This window comes from Bombyx mandarina, chromosome 22 (assembly GCF_030267445.1).
Source record: "Bombyx mandarina strain Sakado chromosome 22, ASM3026744v2".
Lineage (NCBI taxonomy): Eukaryota > Metazoa > Arthropoda > Insecta > Lepidoptera > Bombycidae > Bombyx > Bombyx mandarina.
This window is the reverse complement of record NC_143228.1, coordinates 15,245,808-15,268,674: the sequence shown is the minus strand read 5'-3', so window position 1 is coordinate 15,268,674 and position 22,867 is coordinate 15,245,808. Positions and strand designations below refer to the sequence as shown.

The window sequence follows — 22,867 nt, the reverse complement described above, 5'->3', positions numbered from 1 at the left end:
CAATACTAATGTCAAATTAAAGTACTTTTAAGTTTAAAAACTCCAATGCCCATAATATTTTCGACGCTTAGGCCGACGTCGCCCTATACACGTCATTACGGATCCTCCCAATCCATTAATGGTGCTTTTAGGTACCACAAGCACCGGTCACCGTCCTCGTCGAACCCGTCGCATGCGACGAAGGGCTCGACGAGTGGATTAACCCATAGACCCATAACCCACTAAGTTTCTCGCCGGATCTTCTCAATGGGTCGCGTTTTCGATCCGGTGGTAGATTCTGCGAAGCACGGCTCTTGCTAGGGACAGTGCTACCAACACTCCCGGTTTGAGTCCCGTGAACTCACCTACACGTCAAAGAGAAACTGAAATAGCCTCTCAAGGCTATCAGCATACGTAACAAAAAAAAAAGACGCTTACTTAGTTCTTTAAAAATATAGTTTACCAAACTAATATCTTCACCATTATCTTGTTTACAAATAAATAGATGTTTGACAATATCATTCAGCGAAAATATTTCTTTTTATTCATGTAGGCTTTTACTAGTAATTTTTAAATCATCATGTTCTTCCAAGCAGCTCTTCACTTCTAACCAACTTCGAAACAACTTTAAAATAGTAATCATTAAAAAATATTATTAAGCTATTTATTGCATAGCATAATCGCCATTGACATTGATGCCCAGCTTACTCTAGTCCAGAGTCTTGAAGACATCCTCGAGAGCAGCAGTGAACAGTTTCGGTGATATAACGTCACCCTGTCGCACCCCTCTGTGAAGCTCAATCGGGTTTGTCTGCTGGTTTTGAATCTGGACATATTAGACAATAATAATATAATATTAAAACAATAATAAAAGAGAACGACATTAACAAAAGCAAAACCTTAACTGTCCCCTTCACAGTCATAAACTAGACCGCGCGAGAGAGAGATGGGCAGACTTTTCATAATGCGCATACAGTGTGACGTCGCGCCACGCGCTTATTCACAAACACTACACAAGCGCAACGTGTGAATGTGTTAAACGCGAGCTACATGGTAGGCGGAGTGAGGGGTGTAAGGTTTTTTTCGTTACGGAATTTCTTGATTCGGTCGCCGCGCTCAAGGCCCGCGATAAAAGCTATGCAATAGCGTAAAAATCACAAGGCAACGCTTCAAACGTTTCAGCGTAGCCGTTTCAATACACACGAGGACGGTCAATCCCATGTCAAATGTCCGTTCCGCTGCAGAGAACAATGCAGACAATAACGCATACCGCTCTCCGCACTTATTTATGAACTGTGAAGCTCGTATTTTATATCCGTGAAAGCGTACAAATGTATTCGAATTGTTTCGGGGACATTTTTGATGATGGTCCTTTGAATTGGGCCACTAAAATTTTTAGACTGAAAGATAGATAGCTGTCTCATATATAAAGCTGTCTAGTTTTGTTCTTTTTTTTTTAATTGCTTAGGCGGGTGGGCGAGCTCACAGCCCACCTGATGTTAAGTGGTTACTGGAGCCCATAGACATCTACAACGTAAATGCGCCACGCAACTTGAGATATAAGTTCTAAGATCCCAGTATAATTACAACGGCTGCCCTACCCTTAAAACCGAAATGCATTACTGCTTCACGGCAGAAAATAGGCATATAGGGAATAATAGGCATATCTATTAAGTTAAACAAAAGCTTCGTTAGTTCGCGCTGTAACAAACTAATACTATTATTAATATAAGCATTTATAATACTTATTATAACTGTATATGTTATTATAAATTATTATAATTGTATGTTTATTAATAGTTACTGTAATACATGAGCACTGCTTCACATCTCTTACTTAATAAATTAATTTTTATCCACTAATAATAACAAATCGGAGTTGAGCTATTGCAACCGTGACAATAGTTAACTTATATATTTTTTTATTGCCCTTGTAGGCACACGAGCATACGGCCCACCTGATGGTGAGTGGTTACCGTCGCCCATGGACTTCAGCAATTCCAGGGGCAAAGCCAAGCCGCTGCCCACTATGTCATGTCATGTCATATATTTAAGGTTCTCTCAAAACTTTAAAAACATATTTGAATTAAGTAAAAAATATAATTAGGACAAGACATTTAAAAGAAGTGTTAGCATCTTTTATACGCTTTATACATAATAACATAGAATGAGGTTGGTAAGAGAGTGCTAACTATGAATGTGGATGGATACAGAGGAAGAGGTAGATCTAAGAAGAAATGGATGGATTGCGTGAGAGACGAAGAAAGATATGGGTAAGAGGGGAGTGAGCGAAGAAATGGTATATGATAGAAGAGTATGGAAGGAGAAAACATGTTGCGCCGACCCCAGGTGATTGGGAGAAGGGCAGGATGATGACATAATAACAGAGAATAATTCATAATAACACTTTATAGGTACATAATATATAATAATACAACAGAAGGGTTTTTAAAAATACGCACTAATCAATCCTCCAAGTAGTCTTATAATTGTTTTTTTTTTCCATTAAAATCTCGGAAACTGTATAAAGCTGGTCACTCTGCAGGACTTAATTAAAGCTATTCGCAGTCCGCAATTCTCTTTATTCCGAATGAGTAATAGCTGGACATTTTTACAGAATACACCTAAATAAAACGCAACGCGAGACACAATAGGCAGGCTATAGGAAACAATTGGCCCCGTAATTTATGTTGCCACAGCTCGGCGGTATCACCAGGGTTACCACAAATTGAAAACCAAAATCGATATTGATTTAAAATATTCGATTATATCTGATAATAGCTTTTGTTTAATCAGAATCATTATTATTCTTTTGTTAGTAAATGTTGTCTTAGTAAATTTAAATGCTTATTACAATTTTAATATCATTTTATTTTATTAACTAAAATTAGTAACTTAGAATCTTCCCGTTTTTTATAATAAACGTAATTTTACGTACTCCATTTACACAAACAGTGATATGTTTTTTTTTTCTATCTAATCTAATCTAATCTCTCATCTCGCAATCAATCTCTCGTCTAATCTCGAATATCTACCATTGACAACACTAATAGATTAAAAGATTTTAAATCATAGTCCCATACTCGGACTTATACCGCTTGAATAAGGAATACTTATAATACTACAAGGACTAATATACAATCAAGAATCGTGTATCAAGTTAGTTGTATTACTTACCATAAAAACAACTATAAAATTTTAGTATGTATAGTTCTACTAAATCGTATCAATAGGATTATAAGGCAACCCCAAGCTATATAGGCCGCACTCATTGCCTATTTACATACATCATTTTCTGCTGAAGTCAACAGTTCGGTTCGGGGGGACAACGTGACCAATCCATAAACACATTGTACGAGCAATGCTCTTGTTTACAGAAGCTTCCATATTATAATATGAAGTATTTTAAATTGATAAATTTGACGTTTTGCGTGTGCCAAAATTTTTAATAACCAATTGTTTCAATATATTTGTGCCACACAATTACAAACCTAAAAATACATTAATTTTCATGGTAGTATATACAAGATGAAAAACCACTGTTCCTTTTTTATGATTTTGGGTTTACTGGATTCCAGTTTTACAAGGACAGGTGGGCGAGCAACGGCTCAGCTAGAAGGGGCGGGATTTGCTAACAGCTACCCGAGAACTCCCAAGAGAGACGTAACAACTCAAGAGTAGCTGCTTCGCGAATGAATCTACTACCGGATCGGAATCGCGACCCACCGAGAAGATCCGGCGAGAAACTCAACGGGCTGATGTTTAGGTTAGATTTCTATTCTTTGTGCGTGATCATTCCACACCAGACCATAGATAGCCATCTATTCTAATTATTTTAAATCTATTTCGAATCAAAATTTTAGAACGGCATTTGTGAAATTCTAATCCTCACCTTTAACAAGTAACAAGAGCAAATTTCAAATAACATATTTTTAGGGCGATTTTCAGAAATCGAGTCCACCTAAGCACCAATAATTCAATCGATCGCGAACTGAGTTGAACAAGGACTTATACACAATCTCAGAACGTTGTATGTAGGTTCGGAATGCCTGGCAGTATTTCAGTGTGGTCAGGAAGCAATTCGCGTCAGATTTATTACGCGAGCGTCGATTAGACGATCGAGACGTTTGTTTGTACAGAAACCGATGCCAAATTTATGTATGTCGGATTTCGAAGACTTATCGTTTGAATATTTGATTGAAGTGAATATTATTTTAAGTGAATATTATTTTAGTGTCTCCTTTTAAGCTAAACTAATAAGAAGAATAATTTGAACAGTCAAAATGATCAGTAACTCCTCAAGATTTAGGTTCATGTTATCTACTGTCGCTACATTAACAACCTTTCTTAATAAACTGTTTCTCTTTTTTTTTTCACTATCAATAACACTAAATCTCGTCAATAGCTACTAAAGAAAGAAATAGATAGAGAAAAAGTTATCTAATACATGTGTGTTGGTATGTTTTTTTTTATTGCTTAGATGGGTGGACGAGCTCACAGCCCACCTGGTATTAAGTGGTTACTGGAGCCCATAGACATCTACAACGTAAATGTCGCCACCTACCTTGAGATATAAATTTTAAGGTCTCAGTATAGTTAGAACGGCTACGTCACCCTTCAAACCGAAACGCATTTCTGCTTCACGGCAGAAATAGGCGGGGTGGTGGTACCTACCCGTGCGGACTCACAAGAGGTTCTACCACCAGTAATTACGCAAATTTTAATTTTGTGGGTTTCATTTTTATTACACGATGTTATTCCTTCACCGTGGAAGTCAATCGTGAGCATTTGTTAAGTACGTATTTCATTGGAAAAATTGGTACCCGACTGCGGGATGCGAACACCGTTGCATCGCTAGATACGAATGCACCGGACGTCTTATCCTTTAGGCAACGACGACTTCATAATATCTTCTGAATGGGTCGGGTTTTCCCTTCGGCGGTAGTTTCTGTGAGGCACTGCTCTTGCTAGGGCTAGTGTGGGCAAATTCTCTCAGACTGAGCCCGTGAGCTTCTCCTAGCCGTCCGCAAGAAACTGGAATAGCCCCTTAGCTACCATCGAAAAAAATATAACCTTAGAATTTTTAATGCAAATTCAGTGGCTATGATATTATTCCACTTTTGTTCTATTACAATATTAATGCAAAAGTTCTTGGAACAGAACTTCCATAATAAATAAAATAACTATAAGTTACGATTTCTCATTAAACTTATGTATGACTTCTAAGTTAGTTTGACGAAATTCACAGTGAAACCTACAGAGCCTAAATGAGTTTGTTTAAGAAAGTAAGAAAGAAAAAAAAGAGAGAAATTTCGAAAATTACTTTTCAAAGTTTTCAATTACGATTCATTGTTATTCCATAATTTGATGTATTTTACGTATTTTAATGAACTATTGTAATTTACGCTTTGAACAAAAGTGAACATGTACACGATTTTATGAGGGTACCTACATAAACAAATAAACGCACAAGTTGTATTACAAAAGTTTCAAAACAACCTACGCTGAGGTTTTTATGACTGGCTCGGTGGTAGCCTAGTTAGCAACCCCTGACTATTCCGCCAAGGGTCGTGGCTTCGATTCTCACATCGAGCAAACATTGTGTGATGAACATAATTATATAATAACACAGATCTTAAATTGGGGCCCGATAACCGTGCGCGATTTGTTCCCGTTTATTATTATTAGATTAGTTATTAGGTGTCATTCTACAAGCGGGTAAACAAGATCAGTACCCCTATACCATATATACCATAAATCATTAGGATTGTATCTACTCTTACGGACCTTACTATATAACACAAATGATTAGGTAAATCTGTAAATTTTCTAGAAGACATTGTAAATTTTTTTGTTTCATGGAAAAATTCGTTCTTGAACTCATGGTAGGTGCGTATTTCTTATTGATACCTGCTCGATGAGTATCTCAACAATATCGTATATATATCGACACCATAACACCGGACATTACAGCGTTTTTAATAATTAAAAAAACACGTGTGACATTCGGGGACTGCCGCGGTAAAGCTATTGCATAGCATTTTTTATCAACTTATACAATTACTTATATAATTAGATAATAATAATTTAATATTAAAACAATAATAAAATAAGACCACGCTATATTTATGAACATTAACAAAAGCAAAACATTAACTGTTCCCTTCACACTCATAAGCTCGACCGCGCGAGAGAGAGATGGGAAGACATTTCATGATGCGTATGCAGTGCGACCTCACGGCGCGCGCTTATTCACAAACACTACACAAGCGCAACGTGTGAATGTGTTGAACGCGAGCTACATGGAAGGCGGAGAGTGGTGTTAAGTTTTTTATTCGTTACGGAATTTCTTAATTTGGTCGCCGCGATCAAAGCCCGCGATAAAATCTATGCAATAGCTTTAAAAAAACTTTATACGAACTGAACAGTCTAATTAAAAAAGCTCGACTTCAGAAGAATCTGAATTTGAGAATCTGAATTTTATGGTCGTCGTGGCCTAACGGATAAGACGTCCGGTGCATTCGTGTTGAAGCGATGCACCGGTGTTCGAATCCCGCAGGCGGGTACCAATTTTTCTAATGAAATACGTACTCAACAAATGTTCACGATTGACTTCCACGGTGAAGGAATAACATCGTGTAATAAAAATGAAACCCGCAAAATTATAATTTGCGTAATTACTGGTGGTAGGACCTCTTGTGAGTCCGCACGGGTAGGTACCACCGCCCCGCCTATTTCTGCCGTGAAGCAGTAATGCGTTTCGGTTTGAAGGGTGGGGCAGCCGTTGTGACTATACTGAGACCTTAGAACTATATCTCAAGGTGTGTGGCGCATTTACGTTGTAGATGTCTATGGGCTCCAGTAACCACTTAACATCAGGTGGGCTGTGAGCTCGTCCACACAGCTAAGCAATAAAAAAAAAAAAAAAAAAAAAAAAAAGAAAACAATATTCTTTGTGACGCAAAAAATAAAAATTTAGAATCTCAATTTCTTAGGACGAAACGTCTCTCGTAGCTAACGTTCGAACGTTAATATTGAAAGCGAGTATTACTAATAACGGCGTCGGGTCAAAGAGAATTCAGCGGAAACTCTGCAAGAAAAGTTTCATCGGCATAACGAATATTCGATTCTGTGAAGTAAGACAGTAATCAAATCGGACATTCGGTTTGTGAAATCCCTTTTTGTGGGCAAGGACTTGGGCCTGGAAGTTTATTCAAATATTCCTATGATATTCAAATTTTTTTTGACGATTATTGTACTGCAAATTTTTATACATATACTATAATACTTTTTTGCAAATTATTTGTTTGATTTAACTGAAATTTTTTAATTATTTTGGCTGCCATTTTTTTTTTTGTGTTCTACCTATATCGGTAGTCTAGGGCGTTATGCCAGCGTTACTGGGCGAGTATGTGAGCTCACGGGGCTCTAACCTGATGAATTTGCTAACACTAGCCCTAGCAAGAGCTTCGCAGAATCTACCACCGGATGGAAACGCGACCTACTGAGAAGATCCGGCGAGAAACTCAGTGGCTACAGGAAATATTAAGAATAAGTATGCCTAAGCTTCTTGGAGCCTCTGGGTCTGCGGAGGGACTTCGGGTCCCTCTGTATTTTGTACCGCATGTTCCATGGGGAGTGCTCTGAGGAATTGTTCGAGATGATACCAACGTCTCGTTTTTACCATCGCACCGCCCGCCACCGGAGTAGAGTTCATCCATACTACCTGGAGCCACTGCGGTCATCCACAGTGCGTTTCCAGAGGTCTTTTTTGCCACGTACCATCCGGCTATGGAATGAGCTCTCCTCCACGGTGTTTCCCGAACGCTATGACATGTCCTTCTTCAAACGAGGCTTGTGGAGAGTATTAAGCAGTAGGCAGCGGCTTGGCTCTGTTCCTGGCATTGCTGAAGTCCATGGGCGACGGTAACCACTTACCATCAGGTGGGCCGTACGCTCGTCTGCCTACAAAGGCAATAAAAATAAATAAAAAAAAACAATCTTTTTTACTATGGTAATGAATCTATTTGGTATAGTATTCAAAGCTACCAACAAATCTACCTCCCAAGCGAGACTGTTAAAAATATAAAATAAAAAACAAAAAATATATTGTGTATTATTATATATAGGTACATACCTCATCCATACACAGTATTAGTTGTTTAATGTAAATTGCAAGTAAACAATGTAACTAACTTAAAGGGATCGCAATCCGCACTGGACCCATTGACTTTATCTAAGGATTAGCAATGTATCTAAATTGAATGTATATGTGTTTGTTTGTCGATGTGCTCGCGCATGGTTTGCCGGTTGAAGCTTTAGTTCAATTGCTCACGCAGTTGACGATGGTCACAACATATATAATAGCGGAAAAATTAAATAACAAGTCATGTTTGTTTCGCCTGTACTTTTTGTGATCACACTATGAATAAACATATTACATGACATATGAAACAAATAATTTTGAATTTGAAACATCTCTGCCTTCCTACTAGTAAAAACATCTCCGCCTTCCTACTAGTAAAAACATCTCCGCCTTCCTACTAGTAAAAACATCTTCGTTTATCCCAAATTGTATATCTTTATCTTCTAGTTTTTATGGTTTTGTGATATATCTCCTAAGCGTGCACACAAAAAACTATATCCAACGAAAATTCGATATCTGATCGAACAAATTGAATAATATTCAGACAGATCGTGGATATTAAGGGGAATCACATTTTTTACTCGGACACCGATCTTTTTCTTCTCAGCTGGACGCTCGCGACGAAATGAAGGAAAAATTCTGTATGTTTTTCCCTTATCAGTGGCCTAATGTTGATCGATTTTGAATTACTTCAGACGTTATTTATAAAGTCCTCGTGACCATTTTAGATTATTTTTATTACTAGCTGACCCGATAGACTTCGTAGTGCCTCAATCGATAAATGAAAGACCTAAACTTTTGTATAAAATAAACTTAAAACAAACAAAAGGAATCCGTCCGATGGGGGGGACATCAAAGGAAAAACAAAATTGTTATTTTTATTTAATTCTGAGCATTTTCATATTTATCTACCTTTTAAACCTTCTCTGGAATTCCACAAATAATTCAAGACCAAAATTAGCCGAATTGGTCCAGCCGTTTTCGAGTTTTTTAGCGAGACTAACGAACAGCATTTCATTTTTATATATATAGATTATATGTATAAGTCAAAATGTGATGTAATGTTTTCAATATAGAGACTATAATGGATGGATGGTGGCGTATAAGCCGTTTATAAGTCATCTTGTGGTCATAGACAACGCCGACCAATTCAAGAATATCTCTCATTATATTAAAAATAAGTGGTCAAGTATCCACGATTTAAGCCATTCGAATTTTAAATAAAAAATGAACTAATCACAGTATGAAAAGTCGATGCAGCAATTTTTCGGAGAAGGTTTTTTTTTTATAAATAATTAAATAAAAGCTATGAGAGGTTGAGGCAAAACAGAAGCAGACAAATAAATAAATACACGATTTACAGGATTTTAAACGATAAGAACGATGAATTTATATTGAATGATCTGCATTGTTCTTTTTTAAAACTATTTTAATGAAAAGTACCTCAAACCTTGTGTATTTGTTGGTTAAGGTTAAATTTTTAAAAGGAATGTTAAATAGAACTGAATTCAAACTTAGAATAATTTTGAACGAAATACCTTTAAGTTATGAAACAACCTCCAAATGAAACGCAATGATGGATCCATAAGTGATACCGTTTTACTGTTCTGAAGAAAATTTTCTTGTAGCGAATTACGTAACGAAGTGTTCGGAAATATGAGCTGCGGTAGATAAAATGTAGATTATGCCACCAAAGTACGGATCCACACGAAAGAGAGAACCGTTAGATACAGAGTTTATAAGGATATTGGATACAGGTGCAAGGAAAGATAAATACAAAATGGAACGATTGATAACAACGGTCTGTTTGTAGTTACTAATCAGTAACCAATTAATCAATGTTTATATGAAAAATTCGTTTTCGACTTTATGGAATTATCACTTAAGTTGAAACTGCGTTGACGTAGTAAATCTTTGACTATCAACGCGTATTTAATCAGAGATTAACTTAGCTAGCTATCTTTAATTGCATTAAGCTTGATTTACGCTTGGAAGACCTCCAATGCTGGAAGTTAATCAGCTAAAAGCATTTTCACTATAATTAAGAAAGCAGTAGAGTTAGGTTGAAAAAAGAAAAGTTTGCGAATAGTATTGAAGTTTTTTTAAATCTAATGCTTAATTAATAGATTTGCCAACTTAATATACAATTTTTTAGCAAGCGTTTTAAATGCAACTGTTGCCCGTGCCATTAACATTGTCAAAATTAACTGTTGGCAGACTCTTGACTACGAGCAAACATGGAATTTGAAACCTTCACAAATTTAGAACATATTGTAGTTTTAGGTATTTTAGTCGGGTAGAAGAGACAGAGAATCTTCTGATGTTAAATGAATATCTGGGCCTATGAGCATCGTAACGCGGTCCCCTCTCATAGACATAAAGTCTTCATCAGAGTAAAGGTCATTTTACTCTCAGAGAAGAACGCATGACTTTGCCACAGAACTAATCAAGACAATAAAACCTACTTATTCTTTTCCACCTGATTGTTGTCTGGAAGAGATCGCACTGAGCAATAAGACCGCCAATTGTACTTTTTTGTTTTTATTGTTTTGCATTGTTTCTTTGGTTCGTGTATAATAAACAATACTGTCTCTCTTTCTATTTTTTTTTTGCCTTTTATTAAATATGTTAAATTAGTCTAATCTTCAATGCTGCGGGTCGTAGCCTTATGAGGTGCTTTTAGGAAAATAGGTATAGTGGGGTCTCATGTCCTGCCGCGGCTTTGCTTTGGGAGATTTAGTTTTTCGAGGCCTCTGAAGCTTTATTTGGATCCGGCTAAAAAAAGAGAATAAAATAATAAAATGCCGTACCTGATATCCACGCCAAGACGAAAGCGAAAACACATAAGCACGGGAACCCCATTGCTGTTTCAAACAAACTACATTACACTTCACTGGAATCAACGTTCGTCATTATGCTGTCACCGTTGTACCTGAAACAAAAGACAATAGAATAGAATTAAATCTATATATTAATACGTGAAGCAAAAACTTTGTACCCCTTTTTACGAAAATTGTGCGGATAGAGGAGTCTGAAATTTCCCACACTTATAGAGAATATAGAGAAGAAGTGTACAATGCTAATTTTTTTTTTAAATAATGCATAAAAGATACATTAAATCAATAAAGCAAAACTTACACACACTACATACCATGTATTTGACACACACACATAGTCTTTGTTTATTGTCAAACTTTTATTATTGCTTAAAGTCTGTAGTCGAATTGAAAATAAGTTAATATTGTTTATCTTTCTTGGCGAAATCTGTCACTATAGAAATATAATAGTTTTTGACAACAGAACCATAAGAATGTTTAAACTTATGATTTCAATTAATTATAGTCGAAGTTCGACTACTGCAGGACCACTAGTTAAATTAAAAATATTGGAAAAAAATCAAAAATTAAAAAATAACATAAATATGGCTAATTCTTTCAGTGGGGCATTTAAGGTAAATAAATAATTAGACAATTTGGGACGGTATTAATATAGGTAACTAGCTGGCCTGGGAAACGTTGTTTTGCCATATAGATTATTTCTAAGAAAGATAAATAACCTAGATACCGACTGCAGCGCCAACTGCCGGCCTGGTTTGATTATCTAAACCATCCAGGGCGCCACTTAAACGCATACCAAAAAAAACATTCAAATCGGTCCAGCCGTTTAGGAGGAGTTCAGTGACAAACACACGCACAGAAGAAATATTGAATAAATAAAGATAAGTGTTTATGTGAAGTGAACAACCAAGCACAACACAAGTACGCTAGGTACATACATTCATACTTTTTTTTTATTGCTTAGATGGGTGGACGAGCTCACAGTCCACCTGGTGCTAAGTAATTACTGGAGCCCATAGACATCTACAACGTAAATGCGCCACCCACCTTGAGATATAAGTTCTAATGTCTCAGTACAGCTACAACGGCTGCCCCACCCTTCAAACCGAAACGCATAACTGCTTCCCGGTAGAAATGCACACAACTTAGAATACATGTACATAATATAACAATATTTTCTTTTTACCAAAGGGAGTAGACTTGATCCCTACTTCGTAGAACTCCCGCTTTCGCAAATATCTTAATTATCCTGTCATTATTCCTGCGATTGAATTCTAATATCACCCTTTTTCGATGCCACCCTCATACTACAAACTTCTTTTATAATTTAAAGTCGCGCTTTCGCGAAATTTATTCCTGATAACGTATTGGATATCTAATCTATGGAAAATTATCTATAAAATATCTGCAAATAACGTTTTAACAGACTTCAGTTGTACGCTTGTCTCAAAGTATAATTTTTAATATTATATAAAAAAATTCAAAAAAGTTTGCTCTTATTGCAAGTCTGTACATCATCTCAGCCTATCCACTGTCCACTCCTGAACATAGGCCTCGCCAATTGAAGTCCAATGCGGCCAGTCCAATGCCACCTGTATCCAACATGACCCAGCGATTTTCACTAGGTCGTGGGTCCATCTGATAGATGGCCATTCCACACATCAGAAAGAAGAAAATCCGTAGAAGAACCAAAGTAGCTGACATAGCCCGCAGGATTAGCAAATTGAAGTGGCAGTGGGAAGGCCATATAGCGCGAAGATTGGACGGCGAATGCGGCAGAAGGATCCTCGAGTGCAGACCATGTAAGTCTGTATGATGTTACCAATTTGTACAACATTTTAACATACATAATGTTACTCGCTGGGGTTCGAGATAAATAAATGTTCCACCAAAGTACAACTTAAAACTATATTTATCACTTAGAACACTCAGAGAACACTTTAAAATTCTTAATTCACTTCTTCCGCTTCGTTTCAGGTGATCCGTTCGCTGTTTCGCTTCGAGTAGTTACGATTACTAACTGACTGCATGACATCCCTAAAATCGTCGATAACATTCCTCACAAGTCGAGTACCTTCGATGTGTGTTTCCGCTACCGCTGACAATAGATGGCGTTGTACTTCTCGAGCGTTCTAGATATTACTAGATCCTTTGATATTCGTTCGGCTATTCGACGATAGATGGCGTTAATCTTACTGGCGTAATAATACCCAAAAAAAGATAGTAAGCTCTATCGCAGCTATTTTCCACTACCCTTCATTTATTATACACCAATTGATAAATTGTTTTCGTATCAACCTAGTTTTTAATTAACCGGAACACCAAAACATATAAACGATACAAGCGTCAGTAAAAACAAGCTTCCCAATTAGTGCTCTCTCATAATTCAACTTGATAACTCTAAACAGAGAAATAAATTTCTATGCTCAAACATTTGCGGGTGTTGACAAACTAAAGGCTCTGCGTGATTTATGTCCATTACGTGGCCATCAGAATTACTGGCTATATGATATAACGTGACTGGACTATCTGGACCTATTGTTTCTTCTTCCACTTTATATCATAGTAGAAGCATCCTTTGGTTTTATTAAATTTTCATAAACAGTGTTACGTTACGTGTTACGGCATGGTGTTACGTCTTGTTCATTTTACCTTACAAATCTATCGCGCTTTCAAGTCCTACGAAGGGAGATCCTAATGTTTCAACCAAACGGAGACTTTAATTCCATATTTTCTTGGTCAAGTACTGGCGGTTTTAACTGGTGATAGGGCCTCTTGTGAGTCCACACGGGTAGGTACCACCACCCCGCCTATTTCTGCCGTGAAACAGTAATGCGTTTCGGTTTGAAGGGTGTGGCGCCGTTGTAGCTATACTGAGACCTTAGAACTTATATCTCGAGGTGGGTGGCGCATTTATGTTGTAGACGTCCATGGGCTCCAGTAACCACTTAACACCAGGTGGGCTGTGAGCTCGTCCACCCATCCAAGCAATAAAACAAAAATTTAAAAAAGTATAGCGAACCTACACAAGTAAGAACACACTCTATCCAGCCTATTTCTATGTTAGAACAGTCATGCGTTCGGGTTTTAAGTATTGGAGAGCCCTGGTACAATTTTAAGATTTCATGCTCGTGTCTCAGAGTAGACGGCATATAAATTGCACATAAATTTTGTTAAGTCGTCGTGGCCTAAAGGATAAGACGTCCGGTGCATTCGTTGCTGCGATGCACCGGTGTTCGAATCCCGCAGGCGGGTACCAATTTTTCTAATGAAATACGTACTTAACAGATGTTCACGATTGACTTCCACGGTGAAGGAATAACATCGTGTAAGAAAAGTCAAAAACCCGCAAAATTATAATTTGCGTAATCACTGGTGGTAGGACCTCTTGTGATTCCACCCGGGTAGGTACTATCACTCTGCCTATTTCTGCCGCGAAGCAGTGATGCGTTTCGGTTTGAAGGGCGTGGCAGCCGTTGTAACTATACTGAGACCTTAGAACTTATACCTCAAAGTGGGTGGCGCATTTACTTTGTAGATGTCTATGGGCTCCAGTAACCACTTAACACCAGGCGGGCTGTGAGCTCGTCCACCCATCCAAGCAATAAAACAAACATTTAAAAAAGTATAGCGAACCTACCCAAGTAGGAACACACTCTATCCAGCCTATTTGTATGGTGGAACAGTCATGCGTTCCGGTTTTAAGTATTGGAGAGCCCTGGTACAATTTTAAGATTTCATACTCGTGTCTCAAGGTAGACGGCATCCAAATTGCACATAATGCCCGTGGATAAACAAATTTCTCAAGACGGACGGAAGAAACGCGTTAAAGTTTTTATGTGTTCCGATAACATATCTACTTCTAAATGCTAATAAAAACATCCGTCAAACTAGCTTTTCATTTCAACGAGATAAAAATCATCATGACAGAAATATCTGAATGAATTTCCTATTGTTACAGAAATGAACCCGACATATTAAGCTTCTGTCATAGTATTGATTAAAAAACGCTAATTTTTTTTAGAAAACGTACGGTAAATACTGTTGTACTGCTTTCTACTGCAATTTTCCATTCTAGTTTGATGGGACTCCGCTACATACCTCAAAATATTTTATACTTTGAGGTCTCATGGCTTCCGAGGAAATGGCTTTCGTGTTTTGGAGTTTCTTCATGGCTATCATATTATTATGGCACAAAGCACAAAATATTACAATAATCATACAATAAATACATTTAAATTAAATATTACATATCGACGCTTGAAAGGCAAACGTGCCTAAGCGACAATAACTGCTTTGTACATAAATGATAGGCAACAACCATATTCGGTGCGAAAAAAAAAAATATTTCTAGGTCTATTAAAATAATTCCAATCCTACCGCTAGATTTGTTAAATTTTTTTCCAGGTATTTCAACTTTAAATTAGTCTACTGTAAAGTTCACGCATTGTCGCTTAGTCACGTTTGCCTTTCAAGCGTCGATATGTTTGTTCTTTGAATGTTGTACGTGAATTTCTCCGGTAATACTTTTATCGTTAAATCTCTATATATGAAAACACACTTTCAATGATGACACCCGCATTTCTTAGAACTGAATAAGCTAATATACCGGGAACAATCAATTACGGGACGTCTCATAACTCTTCTTCTACGTAAAAAACCTCAGTCGGTCCGGTGCAATCGAACCGCACATAACAAGCGCGACCCAACTCAATCCGGGCTTTTGACAAAGAATCCTGACCGGTCCGTGATCCGGCGACAATAAACCGGCCGATATTGAGCGCGGACAATAACCGTCAGAGCATAAAAACCGGATATAAAATGTTAGTAATGCCCGGAAAAGTTAATTAAATAGATCCGGTATATTTTTATGTAAGGAGAGCGCACGTTGTGTCCGTGGTATGGAAGTCGGTCGTTGATCGGGATCTGTGGTTGACTCACATATAATTATCTATATGATTACTTTTGGAGCATAAATAACGTACATATTTATTTTGTACCAGCTTTTGCCCGCGACTTCGTCCGCGTGGAATAGTTTACAAATAATTGTTTATTTTATAACAAATTTGGTTAGCATAAAAAACGTTATAGTGATCCAACCTTCACGTATAGACATATGCTGTCGCGGACTTTTTTTTTTACATATTTTAAAAGGGAACAATTCTGTCATACATTATTTTAGCGAAACTTTAACCATTTCTGCAGCGCATGCAGCGGAAGCTCTCAAAAGGAAAACAAACCTCGATTTTGAAACATTATTTATTGGTGCTCCGTTTATAGTAGTCTTAGCGTGATGTTATATAGCCCATAGCCTTCCTCAACAAATGGGCTATCTAATACTGAAATAATTTTTCTAATCGAACCAATAGTTCCTGAGATTAGCGCGTTCAAACAAACAAACTCTTCAGCTTTATAATATTAGTATAGATTAATTAGTAAAGTGTTTACGAATGACTACCAAGATAAAGACATGCGTGTTAAAACAAAGTATCTGGGATCGCCAAACAAAATACGTATCTATATAATGTTTTATCTATTGTAGTTCCATGTATTATGTATTGTAGGAAGTATTATGTATTGTAGGAAGTATCAGTGAAGTCGTCGTGGCCTAAAGATAAGACGTCCGGTGCATTCGTGTTGAAGCGATGCACCGGTGTTCGAATCCCGCAGGCGGGTACCAATTTTTCTAATGAAATACGTACTCAACAAATGTTCACGATTGACTTCCACGGTGAAGGAATAACATCGTGTAATAAAAACCAAACCCGCAAAATTATAATTTGCGTAATCACTGGTGGTAGGACCTCTTGTGAGTCCACACGGGTAGGTACCACCACCCCGCCTATTTCCGCCGTGAAGCAGTAATGTGTTTCGGTTCGAAGGGTGGGGTAGCCGTTGTAACTATACTGAGACCTTAGAACTTATATCTCGAGGTGGGTGGCGCATTTACGTTGTAGATGTCTATGGGCTCCAGTAACCACTTAACACCAGGTGGGCTGTGAGCTCGTCCATCCATCTAAGCAATAAAAATATATATATATATGTCGCATCCGGGTCAATAGTTCGGAATATCAACGATACACAAACGTCAAAGTGACAGAATGGCCGTGTCGTGGTTGACGACTTTTAGTAATATTAAGACGGTGGTTTTGATTATTATTTTAAATGATGAAATGTTGTTTTGATAAATATCACAAAATGAAGGGTAGACTCCGTAACGCCACAGTTATAAAATGGCGGTACGTGGACAGAGTCGTGGTATTCGTGTCAGACAGTGATTCCGTCCGTTTCAGTCAGTCAGTCAGTCAGTCGGTCTGTCGGTATGTGCAACGAAACTGTCGGTTTATCCTGTCATTGTGAAAGTTGTGTGTGTTGAGTTTCAATAATTATTATTCAAAAGGTTTTATTGACTTTTTATAAACTGAGTTCAATCAAATACGAGTGATGACGGAAGCTACCGCTCAGCCATCCCTGGTGCCGCCGACGACATCAGAAGTGGGATCAGGACTCTACTCTCACTGGCGTGACGTGTTTGAACATGTTCGAAGTACAGCAAAAAAAAAACATGATGCAGATCAGAATACTAGTAGTGGTACGCCACAAGAGCGTGAATGCAGCATACGTAAGTCGTGTAATAACGTCTCTATTACCTCGAGGGAAGGTCTGAGCCACGAAGAAATCGTCACATCTTACGTTCATGTTGCCCAGTTGACTCTCGATTTATCACATGGCATTTACTAGCGGAAATACGACACGTAACAAGCTGTTGCAAGAAATTAAGGCAAGTGCAAGTCTCAAGTGAAACTTCGATCGCAATAATGGATCTGTCATGACGAGTGGGTAGTTCCGACACGAATAGTTTTTAAGCCAATGACTACTGCTAGAGTTACATGGCACTAGTGCAGTAAACCAAGATATGAGACGGTGAATTGTCGCTGAAACTTTAGAATCTACTAGATTCAATACCAATAACACTACACGTTCGATGACTTCGGGCTCCAGCAAGCAAACAAGAAAGCAAGCAAGTTTCCGTGGGGAAGAAAAATTGACACATCTGAAGTCGTCGTGACCTGTAAGATAAGACGCCCGGTGCGTTCGTGTCTGGCGATGCGGCGGTGTTCGGGTCCCGCTGGCGGATGCAAGTTTTTCTGGTGAAGTGCGTGCTTGTGCGTGCTTGACAAGTGTTTGCGGTTGGCTTCCGCAGTGTGGGAGTAACATCGTGTAGGAGAGGTGGAACCCGCAAAATTGTAGTTTGCGTGGTGGCTGGTAAGATTTGCTGTGGTAAAAAGTTTTCGTGGTGGTAAAATGTCTTGTGAGTCTGTACAGGTAGCTGGAGTGAGTCTTCCGCGGTCGCGGCCTACCCAGTCCGCGAGAACCGGGCAGATCACCTCAACGGTACGGAGGCCGGCCGACGGGTCCGCCAAACGACGAGACCACGCCTCCAGCACGGACTGCCGAGATTGGAGCCCCCGCGCTCCGGCTACACTTGCGCTAGGGCGCGCCGCCTCGTAGGAGACTGTGAGGTATCCTTGAATAACTCTGACTGTGATCGCGCGCTGCTGGCGTCGCAGCGCGGCGACGTTCTCGTGGGTAAGGACGTGGCACCAGACGGGTGCTCCGTATAGTGCCATCGACCGCACGGGTACCATCACCCTGCCTATTTCTGCCGTGAGGCAATGTGTATTTCGGTTTGAATGGTGGGGCAGCGGTTGTAGCTATGCTAAGACCTTGGAACTTGTATCTCGGGGTGGATGACGCGTTTGCGTTGAGGATATCTGTGGGGTCCAATAACTACATAGCACCGGATGGGCTGTGAGCTCGTGCATAGTCCACCCATGTAAGCAAAAACATTGCCACGAGTTGCCGCCGAGGCAAATTGATGGCGCGATGTCATCGACGGCTGCGAGCAACGCAGCAGCGGAGCGACGCCGTGACGTGCCGGTAGCTGCGTAACATCGGTTATTTTGGTAAATGAGAAAAATCTGGTGAGTCGTTTTATTTTTATTTGGAATCTGGTGCCGAATGTTCTCTTGTCGAGAAATCTATTAATAGTAGCTTCATAATTCAGCAATTTTATACGATGGTTCTCATAAAAGGTTACTGTCGATTAGAGTCACAGGGATGACTGTCGATTAGAGTCACAGGGATGACTGTCGATTAGAGTCACATGGATGACTGTCGATTAGAGTCACATGGATGACTGTCGATTAGAGTCACATGGATGACTGTCGATTAGAGTCACAGGGATGACTGTCGATTAGAGTCACAGGGATGACTGTCGATTAGAGTCACAGGGATGACTGTCGATTAGAGTCACAGGGATGACTGTCGATTAGAGTCACAGGGATGACTGTCGATTAGAGTCACAGGGATGACTGTCGATTAGAGTCACAGGGATGACTGTCGATTAGAGTCACAGGGATGACTGTCGATTAGAGTCACAGGGATGACTGTCGATTAGAGTCACAGGGATGACTGTCGATTAGAGTCACAGGGATGACTGTCGATTAGAGTCACAGGGATGACTGTCGATTAGAGTCACAGGGATGACTGTCGATTAGAGTCACAGGGATGACTGTCGATTAGAGTCACAGGGATGACTGTCGATTAGAGTCACAGGGATGACTGTCGATTAGAGTCACAGGGATGACTGTCGATTAGAGTCACAGGGATGACTGTCGATTAGAGTCACAGGGATGACTGTCGATTAGAGTCACAGGGATGACTGTCGATTAGAGTCACAGGGATGACTGTCGATTAGAGTCACAGGGATGACTGTCGATTAGAGTCACAGGGATGACTGTCGATTAGAGTCACAGGGATGACTGTCGATTAGAGTCACAGGGATGACTGTTGATTAGTCACAGGGATGACTGTTGATTAGAGTCACAGGGATGACTGTTGATTAGAGTCACAGGGATGACTGTTGATTAGAGTCACAGGGATGACTGTTGATTAGAGTCACAGGGATGACTGTTGATTACAGTCACAGGGATGACTGTTGATTAGAGTCACAGGGATGACTGTTGATTAGAGTCACAGGGATGACTGTTGATTAGAGTCACAGGGATGACTGTTGATTAGAGTCACAGGGATGACTGTTGATTAGAGTCACAGGGATGACTGTTGATTAGAGTCACAGGGATGACTGTTGATTAGAGTCACAGGGATGACTGTTGATTAGAGTCACAGGGATGACTGTTGATTAGAGTCACAGGGATGACTGTTGATTAGAGTCACAGGGATGACTGTTGATTAGAGTCACAGGGATGACTGTTGATTAGAGTCACAGGGATGACTATCATTGAACACTTGTAGTCACAGGGATGACTATCATTGAACACTTGTAGTCACAGGGATGACTATCATTGAACACTTGTAGTCACAGGGATGACTATCATTGAACACTTGTAGTCACAGGGATGACTACCATTGAACACTTGTAGTCACAGGGATGACTATTATTGAACACTTTGAACACTTGTAGTCACAGGGATGACTATTATTGAACACTTTGAACATTTGTAGTCACAGGGATGACTATCATTGAACACTTGTAGTCACAGGGATGACTATCATTGAACACTTGTAGTCACAGGGATGACTATCATTGAACACTTGTAGTCACAGGGATGACTATCATTGAACACTTGTAGTCACAGGGATGACTTAGTTACTGTGTACATGAATTGTATGGGGAGAACTTGCAGCAGTAGTAAATCACTTATTTTCGTTTGTGTAATCTTTCAATGTCGTTATAGAATTTGTGATGACACAAGACTTTTATTTAGTAGAGTGGTCAGATATGGCCGAGCGTGAATGATACTGTGCGGTATTGGCTTTTGTTTCAGATTAACACACGAGGACGTGTGTAACACAGGATGGCCGTGTCGCATCCGGGTCAATAGTTCGGAATATCAACGATACACAAACGTCAAAGTGACAGAATGGCCGTGTCGTGGTTGACGACTTTTAGTAATATTAAGACGGTGGTTTTGATTATTATTTTAAATGATGAAATGTTGTTTTGATAAATATCACAAAATGAAGGGTAGACTCCGTAACGCCACAGTTATAAAATGGCGGTACGTGGACAGAGTCGTGGCATTCGTGTCAGACAGTGATTCCGTCCGTTTCAGTCAGTCAGTCAGTCAGTCGGTCTGTCGGTATGTGCAACGAAACGGTCGGTTTATCCTGTCATTGTGAAAGTTGTGTGTGTTGAGTTTCAATAATTATTATTCAAAAGGTTTTATTGACTTTTTATAAACTGAGTTCAATCAAATACGAGTGATGACGGAAGCTACCGCTCAGCCATCCCTGGTGCCGCCGACGACATATATATATATATATATTATGTAAATATGTTATATAACGGATATTAAGTCTATTTTTTATTGTTGTAAGAATTAATTGATTCATTTTTAAATACGTTCGTTTAAATTCTGAAACTATTACTCATTCAAGAAAATAAAGCAATTGAAATACTACTATTAAAATTTAAATAGTTCATAAAATAAAAATTAGTCAAGTAAAGAAATAAATTGTTTTCCTAAACATATCGAAAATTGCACAAGACAGTACAGTACTTCGGTGTAAATAGTAATATTTCTTTAGAATAAGCATATCTTGATATGTTTTCGAACTAAGTAAGATACTGAACTTTTTATCCCAACGATGATTGGGTTGGTTAGTGGGGATTGATTTATGCGCAACGTCAGTTGTTAGTTAAACAAAAATAGTTAAAGTTAACTATTTACTTACTTGCTACTTTTTGCTTACTTACTTATTTACTTATTCTTAATGTTACGTATCTCAACATAACGGTATTCAAGAGAAGCCATAACTATATTACCCCCACTTTCTACTATAAATCCGAATGAAATGTAATGAATGGAATTGATTGAAAAACTGAGTCTTACTTACTGTCACTATGGAAGGCTAATTATAATCATAAAAGAATGGTTTCAGCAACGCTGACGTCATTGTTTTAAAAACGCCATGGAACCAACGGTATCCATCATATATATTCTAATTTAATGTAACAAAACTTTTCAACGCGGTATTCAAAGTTGTTCCTAAATTATTCTCATAGCAACTCACCTCTGTATTCACCGAATTAAAAACCATTGGAGAAAACTTTGCTAAATGACGTTTCGGAGTACTAGTAACCAAGAGGTTCATGGCCATCATATATTATGCCTAGACGCCGTAAGCTTAACCCGAGTGATTTCCGTTAAAGCTTAACATTAGATAAATCAAGACCACATCTCTATGATTTTAGCTTTTAAAGCTTTCTTCAAATTGAATTACTTTTCAAATTAACTAAAATGGTCGTGACCTAAATGTTAGGCTTCCGGTGTACTCATATCGAGCGATGCGACAGTGCCGGTGCTCAAATCCCGCAGATAGATACCAAACTTTCTAAGGAAGTAAATATATTATTATGTGTATATTATATATCTATTTTTATTGCTTAGATAGGTGGACGAGCGAACGACCCTCCTGATGTTAAGTGGTTACCGGAGCCCATAGACATCTACAACGTAAATGCCGCCACCCATCTTGAGACATGAGTTCTAAGGTCTAAGTATAGTTACAACGACTGCCCCGCCCTTCAAACCGAAACGCATTACTGCTTCACGGCAGAATTAGGCAGGGTAGTGGTACCTAGCCGTGCGAACCCACAAGACATCCTACCAGAAGTACATATATATATACCTTACAGATTTTATTGATCAATTAAAATAGTCAGATTTTATAAATTTGACCTGTTTTAGACGGGAAACAATCATGCGTTCTGGTTTTGAAGACTGGGATCGTTATTACACAGTAACACCACTTAAAGATCTTGAAACGAGTACATTGGACGTCTAGCATTTAGGACCCTAACCACTACAAAATTATA

The 22,867-nt window shown here is 38.7% G+C and overlaps 1 protein-coding gene and 1 pseudogene across 3 annotated transcripts in view; both read right to left on the bottom strand.

Annotated features, from left to right (window-relative positions):
* LOC114240187 (uncharacterized) overlaps nt 1–22,867 on the bottom strand; it is a 321,109-nt gene that overhangs the window by 250,489 nt on the left and 47,753 nt on the right. For all 3 annotated transcript variants that reach the window (XM_089736651.1, XM_089736653.1, XM_089736652.1), the window contains exon 2: nt 10,936–11,057. In XM_089736651.1, coding sequence (XP_089592777.1) covers nt 10,936–10,987 — 52 coding nt within the window. In that variant the 5' untranslated portion in view covers nt 10,988–11,057. The remainder of the gene's footprint in view (nt 1–10,935; nt 11,058–22,867) is intronic.
* LOC149500390 (uncharacterized) lies at nt 17,672–18,996 on the bottom strand (annotated as a pseudogene).